Genomic DNA, 14016 nt, shown 5'->3' with positions numbered 1-14016 from the left:
ATACTGTGAAGACCGGCGGAATGTGGAGAACGCCGTCGGCCTGGGCCACGAGTGGGTGCACCTTTGTTGGGCTTATGGCCCATGCTTTGCGAGCACTACGTATTTTTTGTGTGGGCCTGGGCCGCACGGGTTTACTGCTTCCGTGGTGTTTTTGTTATTGTTGGATATTTATTTTACGCCCAATTTTTGTTTTTCAAAAAATGCCATGATAATTTGCATGCTGACGGCTGACCGATGGTGCACCTAACCGCTTCTTAGAATCCAGAATCCGATCTAGACAGGCTCCTCGTGCTTCTTGAGAACCACATGATTTCGGATCGGATTCCTGCTAGAGGGAAGCTAGTGCTCCGAGTGCTGGAAGACTAGCTTGTAGCATTGAAGCACAAACCATTGTAATACTGCCTTTGCCTTCTATCTGAGCTAGGTGCATGGTACAGACTAGAGACTGCAGATCTAACAATGGAGCTTCGACTTGCTTAATGGAAGGCACTCGCTCTACGTAGACTCTAGAGGTACATTAATACTAGTATTTCCTAAGCATGTACTAATACTAATAGAATAGATGACTAGCTTGTTACCGGATCACGTCCTAAACATGGCACCTTGAACGCTCTGCCTGCATCAAAGTTCCAAGCTGACGATCACCAGAAAGATGCATTCCGATTTCGATCTGATCCATCAGCATTGCCACATGCCCGCACAGCTGGCTCCAAATACTCACTACTATACTGCTTCGAGGCCTTCATGGAGGAAGCAGTACTGGGAGTTTCCTTCGGATAGGTGAGCCACTGAACTCCATGCACAAGCAGCGTGAAACAACCTCTGCACACGCCATTGATTTCCCCCTCTGAAGCCGCTCGAGCTCGTACAGGGCCGATGTAATGACAAGTGCCGCATCCGTGTCGCTGCGCCACGCCGCCGACGCGCACGCGCGACAGATGGCTTACTCTGCGTCCGGTGCCGTCCCTGATGCCGCGCTCGCCGGTCTGCCGCTCCGCACTGCGCTGCGGGTTGCCCCCACGCATCCAACTTATGGAGCCTCAGCGATGGCAGGTGAGAGCAAGTAAATTCGTGAACTGTGGCAGCAGCAAGCGGCTAGTCTGCATTCAAGGGGGAGACCGGCGACGGACGGGGCCGCCATTAACGCCGCGACCTGTGCGCTTTGCGTGGCGAGAGCCAGGCACGCAATGGACGTGCTAGCCGCACAGACGTACGCCCCCATCACCGTGCCCTCCTGCCGCCGCTGCCGGTCGACAGCAGCCCTCGTCGCGCCGCGTGCGCGCGCTCGTCGCGGCGACGGCGACACGACGGCACGACAGGCACATGGCCGCAAACTGTGATGCTGTGGCGCGGCGCGGGCCTCCTGGAAGAGTTCGCCGGCAGGGCATGGCGCTAGTGGCTCGTCGGTGGTGGCGCGTCGGTGGGCGTCCTGGGGCAGGAGTGCGTGTGGCGTTCGTGGCGCGCGGACGTCGGTGTGCGCACCTCTCCTGAACTGGGTCGCCGGTAGTGGAAAGATGGAACTGTGCAGGCCCATGAAGACGTGACATTACGGCCCATTTCCGTTTCAGTGAGCACAGAGGAGTCGTCCCCAAGACCCCAACTAACCCGGGACTCGTTTCCCCATTTGGAGTTGCAGCGCACTTGCTGCAGCATGTGCTGATGTGTGCACCATCCTTTGCCCTGTGCAGATTTTTAATTATAATTTTTATATGCGAGCGAGAAGGCGGGAGCTTGTTATATAAGGAGTCACCTCTCACTACTTGGAAAAGCTCCAACAAGCTATAGCTCGTCTCCTCCTTGCAAAGGGTGGAGATTATGGCCAGGCCAGCTCTTGTGTTCGTGTGCTGCTTCCTGCTGCTGGCATCCGCGGCAGCTGCGCGCGGTCTCGGCGACGGCGAGCCTCTTGGCGGCCGGAAGAATGCAGCGCGCCGTCTAGGCGAAGGCGAGCCTTTCGGTGGCCGGAAGAACCCCGCCGATCCACACAGTATGCAGGCCTTTGGCCTTCCATTTCCTTCGGTCCTATCCATTACTTAAACTGACACGACGTGAAACGCGCGTTCTTTCCTTGCAGGCTCGAACGGGACTCCGAACTGCTCACCGCCACAGAGCGGTGGCGGAGGCTACAACCCGCCCTCGCCATCTACCGGCGTGTCCCCAACCACGCCAGGTGGTGGTGGCGGCGGCTACTACCCGCCATCGCCGTCCGTCGGCACCCCGTCGCCGGACATCGGCACCTCGCCAACTACGCCTGGTGGCGGTGGCGGTGGCTACTACAACAACCCGCCATCGCCAGACATCGGCACTTCCCCGACCACACCGACAACGCCTGACGGTGGTGGCGGGTACGGTGCTCCCCCGACCCCGTCCTGCGGCAACTCCCCAAGCACGCCTGGCGGTTGTGGTGGGTACAATGCTCCCCCGTCACCCTCCAGCGACACGTCCCCAAGCACGCCTGGCAGTGGCGGCGGGTATGGTGCTCCTCCGTCACCGTCCAGCGACACCTCTCCAAGCACCCCTGGCAGTGGCGGCGGGTACGGTGCACCTCCTTCGCCGTCGAGCGGCACCTCCCCAAGCACGCCAGGCAGTGGCGGCGGGTGTGGTGCTCCACCGTCGAGCGGCACCTCCCCAAGCACGCCCGGCATTGGTGGCGGGTGCGGTGCCCCCCCGTCACCGTCCAGCGACACCTCTCCAAGCACGCCTGGCGGTGGCGGCGGGTACGGTGCTCCCCCCTCACCGTCCAGCGACACTTCCCCAAGCACGCCAGGCAGTGGTGGTGGGTACGGTGCTCCTCCGTCACCGTCCAGTGACACCTCTCCAAGCACCCCTGGCAGTGGCGGCGGGTACGGTGCACCTCCTTCGCCGTCGAGCGGCACCCCCCCAAGCACGCCAGGCAGTGGCGGGGGATACTATGGTCCACCTTCGCCGTCGTCTGACACCTCCCCGACAACGCCAGGCGGTGGCGGCGGCGGGTACAGTGCACCTCCTTCGCCGTCGAGCAGCACCTCCCCGAGCACGCCCGGCGGTGGTGGCGGGTGCGGTGCTCCACCGTCGAGCGGCACCTCTCCAAGCACACCCGGTAGTGGTGTCGGGTGCGGTGCTCCCCCGTCACCGTCCAGCGACACCTCCCCAAGCACGCCTGGCGGTGGCGGCGGGTACGGTGCTCCCCCTTCACCGTCCAGTGACACGTCCCCAAGCACGCCAGGCGGCGGCGGCGGGTACTACGGCCCTCCCTCACCGTCCAGTGACACTTCCCCGACCACGCCCGGCAGCGGCGGGTACTATGGCCCTCCCTCTCCATCCTCGGACACCTCCCCGACCACGCCGTCCACACCTAGCGGCGGGTACTACGGCCCTCCTTCGCCGTCCAGTGACACCTCCCCGACGACGCCCGGCATCACGCCGACTCCGGACGTGCCGTTGCCGCCTATAAGCACGCCGCCGACGCCGTACTCTCCGCTGACGCCCACCCCGACCACTCCGACGCCCTACGACCCCAACACCGGCCCGTGCATGTACGCGGCTCCCTAAACCTCAAAACCCTCGTGCACATGCACCCGCGCATTGCTGGCACTAGCTAACGCCTGTATGATGGCTCGTGTCTTTGGCTTCACACATGCAGCTACTGGATGACGCACCCGGGCCTGGTCTGGGGCCTGTTCGGGTTCTGGTGCCCGCTGGTGCGGCTCTTCGGGCCGAGCGCGGCGGTGCCGTTCGGGCACGACCTGACCGTGCCGGAGGCGCTGGCGAACACGCGCCAGGACGGCGTGGGCGAGCTGTTCCGCGAGGGCACGGCGTCGCTGCTCAACTCCATGGTGAGCAGCAGGTTCCCGTTCACCACGCAGGAGGTGAAGGACGCGTTCGGCGCCGCGCTCAGCTCTGGCGACGACGGCGCGGCCGCGGCGCAGGCGCAGCTCTTCAAGAAGGCGAACGAGGCACGCGTCAAGTAGAAAGGCGCCGCGGCCGTCTGTCACGTTCACGTAGGCATGCAATCGCGAGCAGTTCAGGACTGAGATACTTTCCAGCACGTGTGTCGATCATGGGTTTGAAGTTGCTAGTACCCTCTCTAGTAGTATTAGGTGGGCACGTCAGCATGTGGCTTTACTGTTAAGTGGATGGCAGGGAGTGCTTCTGTTGCTTTCGTCTCAATCTGAAGTTGGATCCTTTGATTTCGCATGTTGACTCCCAATCAGAGACACCCTTAATTTCCTGATCTAACGACGGGCCGCCGAGCTGGGCCGCGTGGGCCTCGGGAGAGAGAGGATGGCGAGAGAGATAGACTGCCAGAGAGAGAAGACGACGGGAAGAGGTATGTCACAGGAGCTATGGGGCAAATTTCGTCCGCCCGTCCGATGAAAATGCTGATTTCGTCTACCGAGTGGACGAAAACCCCAATTTCGTCTGCTACGATGGGCCCCCGTATGCTGTCGGAGTTTTCGTCCAGCGCGTAGACGAAATAAAGATTTTGTCCCTGCAGTGGATGAAAATATCATATTTCGTCTGGGGAGTGGACAAAATCTAGATTTCGTCTACCCATTGGGGCCTAGTTTTGGTATTTCTCAAATCCTCGGCATTATTCCGTAATTACAATACAATTAATATAATCTCGTATTAAAAAAGTCACTCCTTTACTCCGAAGGATATTATCTACCAACATAAATTAAATAAGTTTCCACTACGCCAACCTAGAACGAAATACGTAATGGATAATGATTATCCTATATGGAAAAGGTCAACTAAATCTCTTTGCAGATAGTTTGTGAATTAATTTATAATACATGCTTATTATGTGTACTATGTGCTTATCTCTTTTCATGCTTATTATGTGTATTATGTGCTTATCTCTTTTCGTTTCTTCCTTTCTGGTTATATACTTGGGTAGAAGTCATTACCTGATATTTATATGGGGTCCATTGGAATATGCTATTTTATCTACCTCATCCTGATCACAAGGAGAGGTTCACCATGATGGGCAGATGGAAAGTCATAGAAATTTATTGAGGATGCTATTAAAAATCTGGTATAGTGTTTTGAAATGCTATAGATATTTTATCGTTTGCATATTTTAAAAATATATTAACCAAAGCGAAACTCATTTCACTTTGGTTTTATTTTCAGAGAGCAAAACCCAAATTCTGTATGCATTATATCCGAAAGAAGATAGAGATTGCTCGAGCTGTTGGTATGATTTCATAGAGCTAGATTCGAATTTCTATCGCTTTGGGGTTAATGGGCTTAGGATAATGTGATGGGCTCCTCATCGAGATTTATAGATGCAAGCTCTGCGTAATAGTTAGAGTAGATGTATTTATGCGTATATATTTCAACTTTAGATACGTACTAGCAAATACTTTGCTACGGGAAGCCATATAAATATTTTAATTAGCATATAATATATATATATACACCATTTTTTATTTTATAATAATATAGTATGTGTCGGTCAAAGACTCTAATCTTTTTATATTTTACTCGCCAACGCTAATTCTAGATTGCTTCAAACTCTTAACTTAATATACGGTCACTCGAATTCCGATTAGAACTTATATTGATGGATCAAGGAATCACTGCTTACTTTACTAAGAGCATCTCCAGCAGACCCCCTTTCCCCAGTAAATTACCACTATTGGGAAAAAAGAAGTACTCCAACAGTTTTGCAATGCTTCTCTTTTTCCAATAATTATTGGTTTGTCCTAATAATTCATCATATCTTCCCTCAAATAAAGGGAGAGTTCATTCTCTCCCAATACAATAGTTCTATTGGGAAGATTATTGGGGAACTATAAAAGTATATCTTCCAATAACTCATGAAAAGTAGTATTAGAATATCCTAATAATATCTTATTAGGAAAGATTTATTGGGGAACTATAAAAGTATATCTTCCAATAACTCATGAAAAGTAGTATTAGAATATCCTAATAATATCTTATTAGGAAAGATTTATTGGGAGACTGTTTGCTCAGGCCGTAAAGATTGTAATCCTCGTGAAATCGTGGTCCGAATGCAAAACTGGCCCATCCAAGCTTCGGAGCCCCAGCTTCGAAACATCAGGTAGAATACGCAATTGGGCTTTGTGTTATTACACTGCTGCTCCTTGTTTTGTCAACTTGGATTAGAGAGGATGCCCCAGAAATTAGTTTCAACCAATGACTGATCAACGCGAATGAAAAAAATGCCTATTTTATATATGAAAGTAGCACCAATCTACCCACACTCTTTGCGCCTAGACCTGATCATGAGCCGCCCGACCTGAGGAACCTGACCTGACCCGTTCGAAAAAAAACTGACCCGACCCGACCTGACCAATGTATGATCGGGGCTTGGACTAAAATTTTTAACCCAAAACCTAGAAAAACCCAATCCAAAAATTATACTTAAAATTGGGTTTTACCGGACCCAACCCGACCACATATCGGGCTGGGCTCGGGCCGAAGAAAAAACCCGTGACTGGAACCTAACCCGACCCGACCCGACTGGTGATCAGGTCTGCGTGCGCCCCTCCAATCCCGTGCGTGAAACCCTGAAAGAACAAGATGCAAAAACCGTGGATTTTGCGCGGCGCCGCACCATGCAGTGGCACGCCTTTTCCCTGTTCCCTGGAGACTGGACCAGCCAGCGCCTTTGTCTACAGTCTAGACCTCGCACATTCAGAAAGAAAAGGGTTCTCGTCGGCCACTCTCGTAACCTGAAAACCTCTTTCGGCCATGAACCTTCTGGAGAAACTGACCGAGCAAACATCTTCATTTATGGCATACGATCGTGCAGATCAAACGCCATCAGATCAGGGGCTACGCGGCGATTAAACTTGGCCTCACAGCTCTGATCCGTCCTTCTGCGCGAAAGCTATTTTGCAGCTACCGTATCGCCTGCAACTAATGCGTGAAAGCTGCTGCAGGCATGTGCCACTTCGCGTTTGACATTCCGTAGATTTTTTTTGCTGTCGAATGTCAAAATGCCAAAATGGAGGCACGATGGCATTCCTGCTCGTTGCAGACCGTTGGCTGCATGCGTTCCCATCAGCTTTTGCAAAAGTTTCTCACAAATCAGTCGAGTGATTTGCTCAGCCGAGTGATTTGCTGTGCACGCAGACGCAAGTGTCGATGCCAATGTGGAAAGGGTTCTATGATTCCGACATGTTGACTTGCACTAACAGTTAACACGTCAGAAAGCTTTCTTCTGTTGTACTACTCCATGTGTGTTCCGTCCACTGTCAGTCTGTCGCCTCCTCCTCTGTGTGCCATGGAATGGAGAATTAAACCAGGTTTGTGGAGCTGGAAGATAATGCAAGTGGTATGAGGCAACAGACCACTTAGCAGGCACCAAATTCGGTGTTGAAAGGAACAACCCAACAATTGTGCTCTTAACCAACGACTCCCTGGATCCGTTAGTGGACATATCTTACAGGATTTAAAGAAGTCTTCAGATGTAAATTTTGACCATCACTTTTCAAAAAATATTTTGACCATCAACCCTCTTATACTAGTATCAATTGCTACAAAAATCAATTCCATATTAAACGATCTTTGAAACCATTCAAACTTCTGCATATATAAAACTTTACTGGTTCTTGTTTAAAATTTGTAGAATTTTGACTTTTTAATAATCTTGACCGGCCTGCCAGAAAACGGGGCGATTGATCTGCATCATCTCGAGCTGACCTCATAAGTTCCCCACATATGACTAATGGAAATGGACCTCAGTCTCAAACCACGGGATGAATTCACGGGACAGCGTCGAGCTAACCTCGCGCATGCTTCTCCAGGCAGGCAGACAAGCTCCGGTAAGAAGGACGCCCCTGAACGGGCCGGAGTTCGCTTGCTTGGTCGTCGGCAGGACTCCATTAGGCCTGCTGTTAGGTACACCGTACACCAATGCTGCCTGTGCTGGCTACTACAGTCTAAGCGATCACATACGAATACCGTTACATCTTCCCGACAGAAGCAACCTATGCACAGTACTACAGTAGCCAGCGTACACATCGTCGAATAGATAAGTTACTGCTAGTGATCACTGTCAGTGTCAGTGGGCAGGATCGGAGTACCACACTCTGATCAACCCGGCTTGAACACGATTGGCCCTCGCCTCAGTTGTTTTGTCCATGCTCGATTGCCCTGATCTCCAGCGACGTCCTCACGCATCGGGTCGCCACCACTGTCCGGCGACACCAGTGGGTGCCTCGGTGGGGCTCGGTAAAAAGCACGCGCTGCAGGTTGCCGCGGCACGCGCGTGGTCCCTGGTGAAAAAATTCCGGATCTTGGCTGAAGCGAGAACCAAATAACATCCGGATTGAACTCAGGATCAAGTGAACGAAAACCAAGGGCAGCAGTAACTCGAGACGAGGAGATCACGCAGCCCGGCGTCTGAAGCGCCGCAGGGACAGGGACCAGACGCGACCACTGACCAGCAGCCCGGCTAGCAGGCACGCGAGAGGCGAGAAAGTCAGCAGGTCGCCAGCCACCAGCCGGCACCCGGCAGATCGCGCACGTACCACGGCCGCACTGTTGCCGGCGATTACTGCGGCGGGTCGACTCGTCCGCTCACTCGTCCTTCTGCACGACTGCATGCTGCGTCCCGTATCGCAGCATTTCCGGTTTTTCACCGATCTGCAGCAGCGCTTACCGCTTGTGATTTGTGAAGCAGGGGACGCAGTCAACTCAAGCGCCAGTGCCGGCGGGCGGCGGCGGCTCGCCCGGCTGCTGGATGCGCGGCCGTGCTTCGAACGGCGAGAGGTACGGGAGCCCTGCCGCGCCGGCTGATACCGGCACGACTCGAGCGCCGCCGCTCCGGCTGCTCATCCGGTCACTCTCTCAACGAGCATCATTAACTCCGGCTGGCCACAGCCATGCTGACACTGCATCTAGCTAGCGTTCGAACAAGCGAGGCGGTCACATGGCGGTTTCGTACGCTGAGCCAGACAGGGCACGTAATGCAAAAGCTAAACCTAGAGATCCCGTGGGACTCCGGGAGCGGGACGCGGCACTGCACCACCGGATAAGCCACAGCCGTAGCCGGGGCGGACGGCGACGTGCCAACATGTGTGCCTGTCCCACGAGGCAGCGTCGGCGTCAACTTGCTTGCATTGTCGCACTCGGGCTCGCGTCGGTGGTCTGGCTCGGGATCAGCCGCTCGCGGGGCCGAGGTCGCTTTCCGGGGGTCAAATCCGGCAACCCCGTCGTCCATTCGCCGGCCCGGCCCCCTGCTCTGCTCCTAAGCGGAATTCCAGATTCGCCAACAGCGAGCCGGCCTTCCCCTCGCGCCGCGCCACTCCCAACTTGCGCTGGCTCATAACTCGCAGCCGATGCCCCGCACCCCTCTGTTTTCCTCCTTCCCTGCCCGCCCGCTCCCACTCCCCCAGCCCGCGCTGCGTGGTAGCTCGCGAGCCCCACCGCCACCGCTCTGCTGCCCGCTGCACACTCCATCCTGCCCGCGCTGCGCCGCACGGGCGCTTCGTTACTTCAGCGGGAGATCGGGCTCGGTCGTTACGGTAGAAGGTTGATGAGCAGCCACGGCGAGCCGGGCGGCGCCAGCCTCGTCTAGAGCGTGTCGTTCGGTGGCCGGCGCCGGCAATGAGGGTGTACATCACGGCGGCCGCGGCCGCGGCGGGCGCTGACGACGCGGTGATGAAGCCCAAGGCGACGCCGCAGCCGCACCAGCAGCAGCAGGCGGCGCGGCGCGGGTGCCGCTCCACCGTCGTCACGGGGCTCCTCGCCGGGGTGCTCCTCTTCCGCGCCGCGCTCCTCGCCGTCGAGGCCGGCGCCTCCCTCTGCCCTCCCGCGACCGGTAAAGCCATCACCTCTCACTTCACGGTAGCCACTTCACAGTAGCCGTTCTCGTACCGCGTACGGTACTGGTCGGTACCAGCAGCTCCTACTGCTACTCCATTCCTGTGCGTAATCCTTCCATGGGACTCGCGTTTCTCGAGCAGGGTGCCTGGACTGGCGGGCGGGGCTCGGGCGCTGGCTCTACGGCGGCAGCGGCGGCGACGCGATGGAGGTGAGTGAGTTCGACTCCGACCTGCCCGGCTCGATGCGTTACAGCGTTCGGCTGGTAGAGTCCGATAGGCTGACCGCGCCGAGTTGTGTTAGGCGCCGCCGCGCCGGACTTGTGAAATCTTTTTTTACGTCGTCCGCCGCTGGGAGGGAGGGCAGCGCAAAAGGCAAAGCATGGGGCGACGGCGCAGGCGGCCAGGCCTGCTGTGCTCCTCACGCGGTTTCTATCCGGTTCGTCTCCTTGGCGGCGAGCGGCGTTCACGGGGACGGGAATGTCAGGGCCCGGTGGCCAACACGTCGCGGCGTCGCCGACCACGTGGCCGTCCGGCTGACAGGTATCAGGCCGTTCGGCCGGTCCGGCGTCTGGCCCGGGCGCCGGACCTGCAGCTGCGGCCTTGACGGTTGACGGCGCACTGACCGAGCTACTGCTAGCGACACAATCGCTGTTCCAGGTCCAAATGAATTCAACAGGGTAGACTACGATGCAAAACTAGGTCTCACACCAAGCTAGACGCGCACAAGTTTCCCCTTTGTGAAAAGCTAATTAGGCGTGTCAAAGTCAACAACAACTACTACCAGTAGTTCTTGTTCAGGGTCAAGTTACGCCGGAAAAACTGCCTGATTTGACGAGGTCCGGTCGCGACTCCAACGGATCGGATCGGGACTCTTAGCAGATTCGAGTGACCTGCACTGCCCGCACTCCATTATTCCCACGCGGGCCCCACGAGCTGGTGGCTCGGCTTGGATGGGACATGCCGCGGGAGCCGGAAGGCAGAGCAGCCGCCTGTGACTCGCTCGCTAGGATTCCCTCGCTCACTGGCAGTCTGGATAGCTAGGACGCGCCACGGCGGCATACGATCCAGCTCGGCCGATGGGGCCTCGCGCTTGGAGCTACGTGGATCTCGGCACCGGTCGCGGGTTCGTGGTCCGTGAGCCTGACCGCCGGAGCTAGCCATCGTCCATGGCTCCATGCGCGCCCTTGTGACTCCTCCCGCCGATCTAGATCGTGCCCGGGAATGATTGCTTCATGTAGCTCCTCGTGAGAAACCTACTGAAATATCTGATCATTGGCTGGGGTGGTTAACTGTACTTCACATGTACGTACAACAGACGTCCTGTTCCAGCCAATGTTGGCTTCAGCTTTTGCATATACAGGCAGTGTAACAATTTAGGATTTTTTTGGGGTCCGGCAAACCTTTTTTCCCCCTGCAAAGAGGAGTTAACATTTCTCGCATGGGTCCGTGGAACTGCCAGGACTTCATGAAGGAATGGAGGAGGACTCACAGGGCGGCGACCCTGCTGGATCCCGTGGTGGTGGAAGCGGCGCCGGACTCCCTGGACGCGCTCATGGCGGAGATGGGCGCCATGCTGGCGTCCTACGACGGCCAGCTCGACATGGAGGCCGTGGCGATCAAGATGATGGCCATGGTATGTGGTGTGAACTTATCTAATCTTGTTCTCGTCCCACGCGTCCTCCGTTACGGCCTTTACTAATCTTCCACTGAACTTTTTCTGTAAGCTGGCATCATGCCCTACATGTTACCACCTTAGCTCTAGTAATTGCTTTATTTCAGCTTTCCACGGCGAAAGACTGCATCATACGGTCCGCCTTTCTGCCCGTTCCCTAGATTAGACTGAAACGTATGTGGCATACGTGTACATTTTTTATCATGATCATGCTTATCAAATTGTCAAACATGGAAAACCTGTAATGATCTAGACATGCCAGCCTGTGGCAGTATGGTCTTCTAGCACGCTTGGGTTCAGTCATTGGATCAGCAAGTAGGGTTTAACAAAATAGCAGGAAATGACCCTTGTCAAGGGAACATCGGGAGACCTTTATGGTTCTTGTGCAAAATGTACTGTTTCTTGTAAAAATATGCTACGAATTATTGCATTCCAAGGATCAAGTATTTACATGAGCTTTGTTCTTGATTTAACTCTGGGTAAAAAAAATATGTTCCCCCAGCTGTTGAAGATGGACCGGAAGGTAAAGTCATCAAGGGTCCGGGCGCTGTTCAACCGGCACCTGGCCTCGCTGGGCGTCCCCAAGAGCGTGCACTGCCTCACGCTGCGCCTGGCCGAGGAGTTCGCGGTGAACTCGGCGGCGCGCTCCCCGGTGCCGCCGCCGGAGCACGCGCCCCGCCTCACCGACGCCTCGTGCCTCCACGTCGCGCTCGTCACCGACAACGTGCTCGCGGCCGCCGTGGCGGTGGCCTCCGCGGCGCGGAGCGCCGCCGACCCGGGCAGGCTGGTGTTCCACGTCGTCACGGACAAGAAGAGCTACGTGCCGATGCACTCGTGGTTCGCGCTGCACCCGGCGTCGCCCGCCGTCGTCGAGGTCAGGGGCCTTCACCAGTTCGACTGGCGCGACGGCGTCGTCATCGCCTCGGTCATGAGGACGGTCGAGGAGGTGCAGAGGAGCTCGCTGGACTATCACCGGTGTGGCGGGTCAGCGGAGAGGGAGCACAGACGGCTCGAGGCGTCCAAGCCGAGCACGTTCTCGCTCCTGAACTATCTCAAGATCCATCTCCCAGAGGTAAAAATCAAAGGAATCAAAGCCTGGATGCATGGTCACGCACGTCTGAATTTGATGAGCTTTACTTGTGCTAACTGTTGCCACGGTCTGACGCGTTTGCTTGAGCAGTTCTTCCCTGAGCTTGGGCGGGTGATGCTCCTCGACGACGACGTCGTGGTGCGCAAGGACTTGACCGGGCTGTGGGAGCAGGACCTCGACGGGAACATCATCGGCGCGGTCGGCGCTCACGAAGGTGGCGGCGTCTGCATCGACAAGACCTTCGGCGATCACCTGAATTTCTCGGACCCTGCCGTGTCGGGCCTCCTCAGCTCGCAATGCGCCTGGTCGTGGGGCGTCAGCATCATCGACCTCGACGCGTGGCGACGAACAAACGTTACCGAGACGTACCAGCTCTGGCTAGAAAAGGCAAGTTCCCTGTGGAGAGCTCTGAACATTACCATGCCAGGAGCAACGCAAACAGTTACCTTATTCGTTCTGACATTCCGCTGCGCCACGTGCAGAACCGGGAGTCGGGCTTCAGGCTGTGGCAGATGGCCTCGCTGCCGCCGGCTCTGATCGCGTTCGACGGGCGCGTGCAGGCGATCGAGCCGCTGTGGCATCTGCCGGGCCTCGGCTGGCGCGTGCCGGACCCCGAGCTGGCGCGGCTCTCCGCCGTCCTGCACTTCAGCGGGCCGCGGAAGCCGTGGCTGGAGGTCGCGTTCCCGGAGCTGCGGCAGCTGTGGCTCGGCCACCTGAACGCGTCGGACAGTTTCCTACAGGGATGTGGTGTGGTCGAATGGCAGTAAATGGGGGCAGCAGGAATCGAGCTGGGAGGAAAAACAAGTACAGTAATTTGGTTCAGGATTACCGGTGCAGAGCTGGGGGTTCTGGGAGAGGGAAGTAGGTGTTGCCTGCAGTCTCTCCTCACCTTCAGGTTCTGCAGTCTGCACACGATGGGCATATTCTAGTCAGTTCAGTGTGACACTAGAACTGCTTGATGTATAGATACTGAATTACTGATGAAGGGGGGCATTTATTCGGACCACAGAGTAAACTTCACAAAACTTTCAGAGAAACCGTACTGTAGGGTTCATCTTCAACTATAAGATGTACATGGTTATTTAAATATTTATAATTGATATTCAATATGTTCCATTCCATCCCCTCGCCATTTTTGTTTATTGAGATGATTCGCTATCCTTCCCCCCCCCCCCCCCCCCCCGCTGTTCAACTACACCCTAACGCCATTTTGGGCCACAGGTGCACATGCCTATAAACGGCCCATGGCCTGCTAAACACAAACAAGTGGGCCAACTGCATCGGCCTCCCGATCATCGAATTCGTGGTTCACTGGCTCATGAAGCGGTGAGTAGGGAAGAAAATCATCGGTAGAAATCACTCTTACTTTTACATCTTTCACTCGGGAACGATAATGATACAATATTGTTGGAAAAGAGAACAAGGTTGGAATTTCGGTAATGTCAAAAGCGAAGCTATCTGATCAAAAACGT

The 14016-nt window shown here is 55.7% G+C and overlaps 2 protein-coding genes across 3 annotated transcripts; both read left to right on the top strand.

The window, feature by feature from the left end:
• The first annotated feature begins 1815 nt into the window (after positions 1–1815).
• LOC112891362 (leucine-rich repeat extensin-like protein 5) lies at positions 1816–4025 on the top strand. Its single transcript, XM_025958201.1, has 5 exons — positions 1816–1984; positions 2168–2468; positions 2523–2777; positions 2832–3512; positions 3620–4025. The coding sequence occupies exons 1-5, from the start codon at positions 1816–1818 to the stop codon at positions 3945–3947; spliced, it is 1734 nt and encodes a 577-aa protein (XP_025813986.1). The 3' UTR covers positions 3948–4025.
• A 5201-nt stretch (positions 4026–9226) lies between these two features.
• LOC112894331 (probable galacturonosyltransferase 15) lies at positions 9227–13648 on the top strand. 2 transcript variants are annotated; one of them, XM_025961998.1, is made up of 6 exons: positions 9227–9778; positions 9924–9991; positions 11242–11415; positions 11957–12526; positions 12635–12931; positions 13027–13648. In XM_025961998.1, exons 1-6 carry the CDS (start codon positions 9565–9567, stop codon positions 13309–13311), a joined length of 1608 nt encoding a protein of 535 aa, XP_025817783.1. In that variant the 5' UTR covers positions 9227–9564; the 3' UTR covers positions 13312–13648. The 2 variants fall into 2 exon arrangements, with proteins under 2 accessions (XP_025817783.1, XP_025817784.1); XM_025961999.1 differs by lacking the exons at positions 9227–9778; positions 9924–9991 and adding an exon at positions 10335–11084.
• Positions 13649–14016: the final 368 nt, after the last annotated feature.

Source organism: Panicum hallii, chromosome 5 (genome assembly GCF_002211085.1).
Source record: "Panicum hallii strain FIL2 chromosome 5, PHallii_v3.1, whole genome shotgun sequence".
In the NCBI taxonomy this organism is placed as follows: Eukaryota; Viridiplantae; Streptophyta; class Magnoliopsida; order Poales; family Poaceae; genus Panicum; species Panicum hallii.
This window is presented reverse-complemented; position numbering and strand designations above follow the sequence as displayed.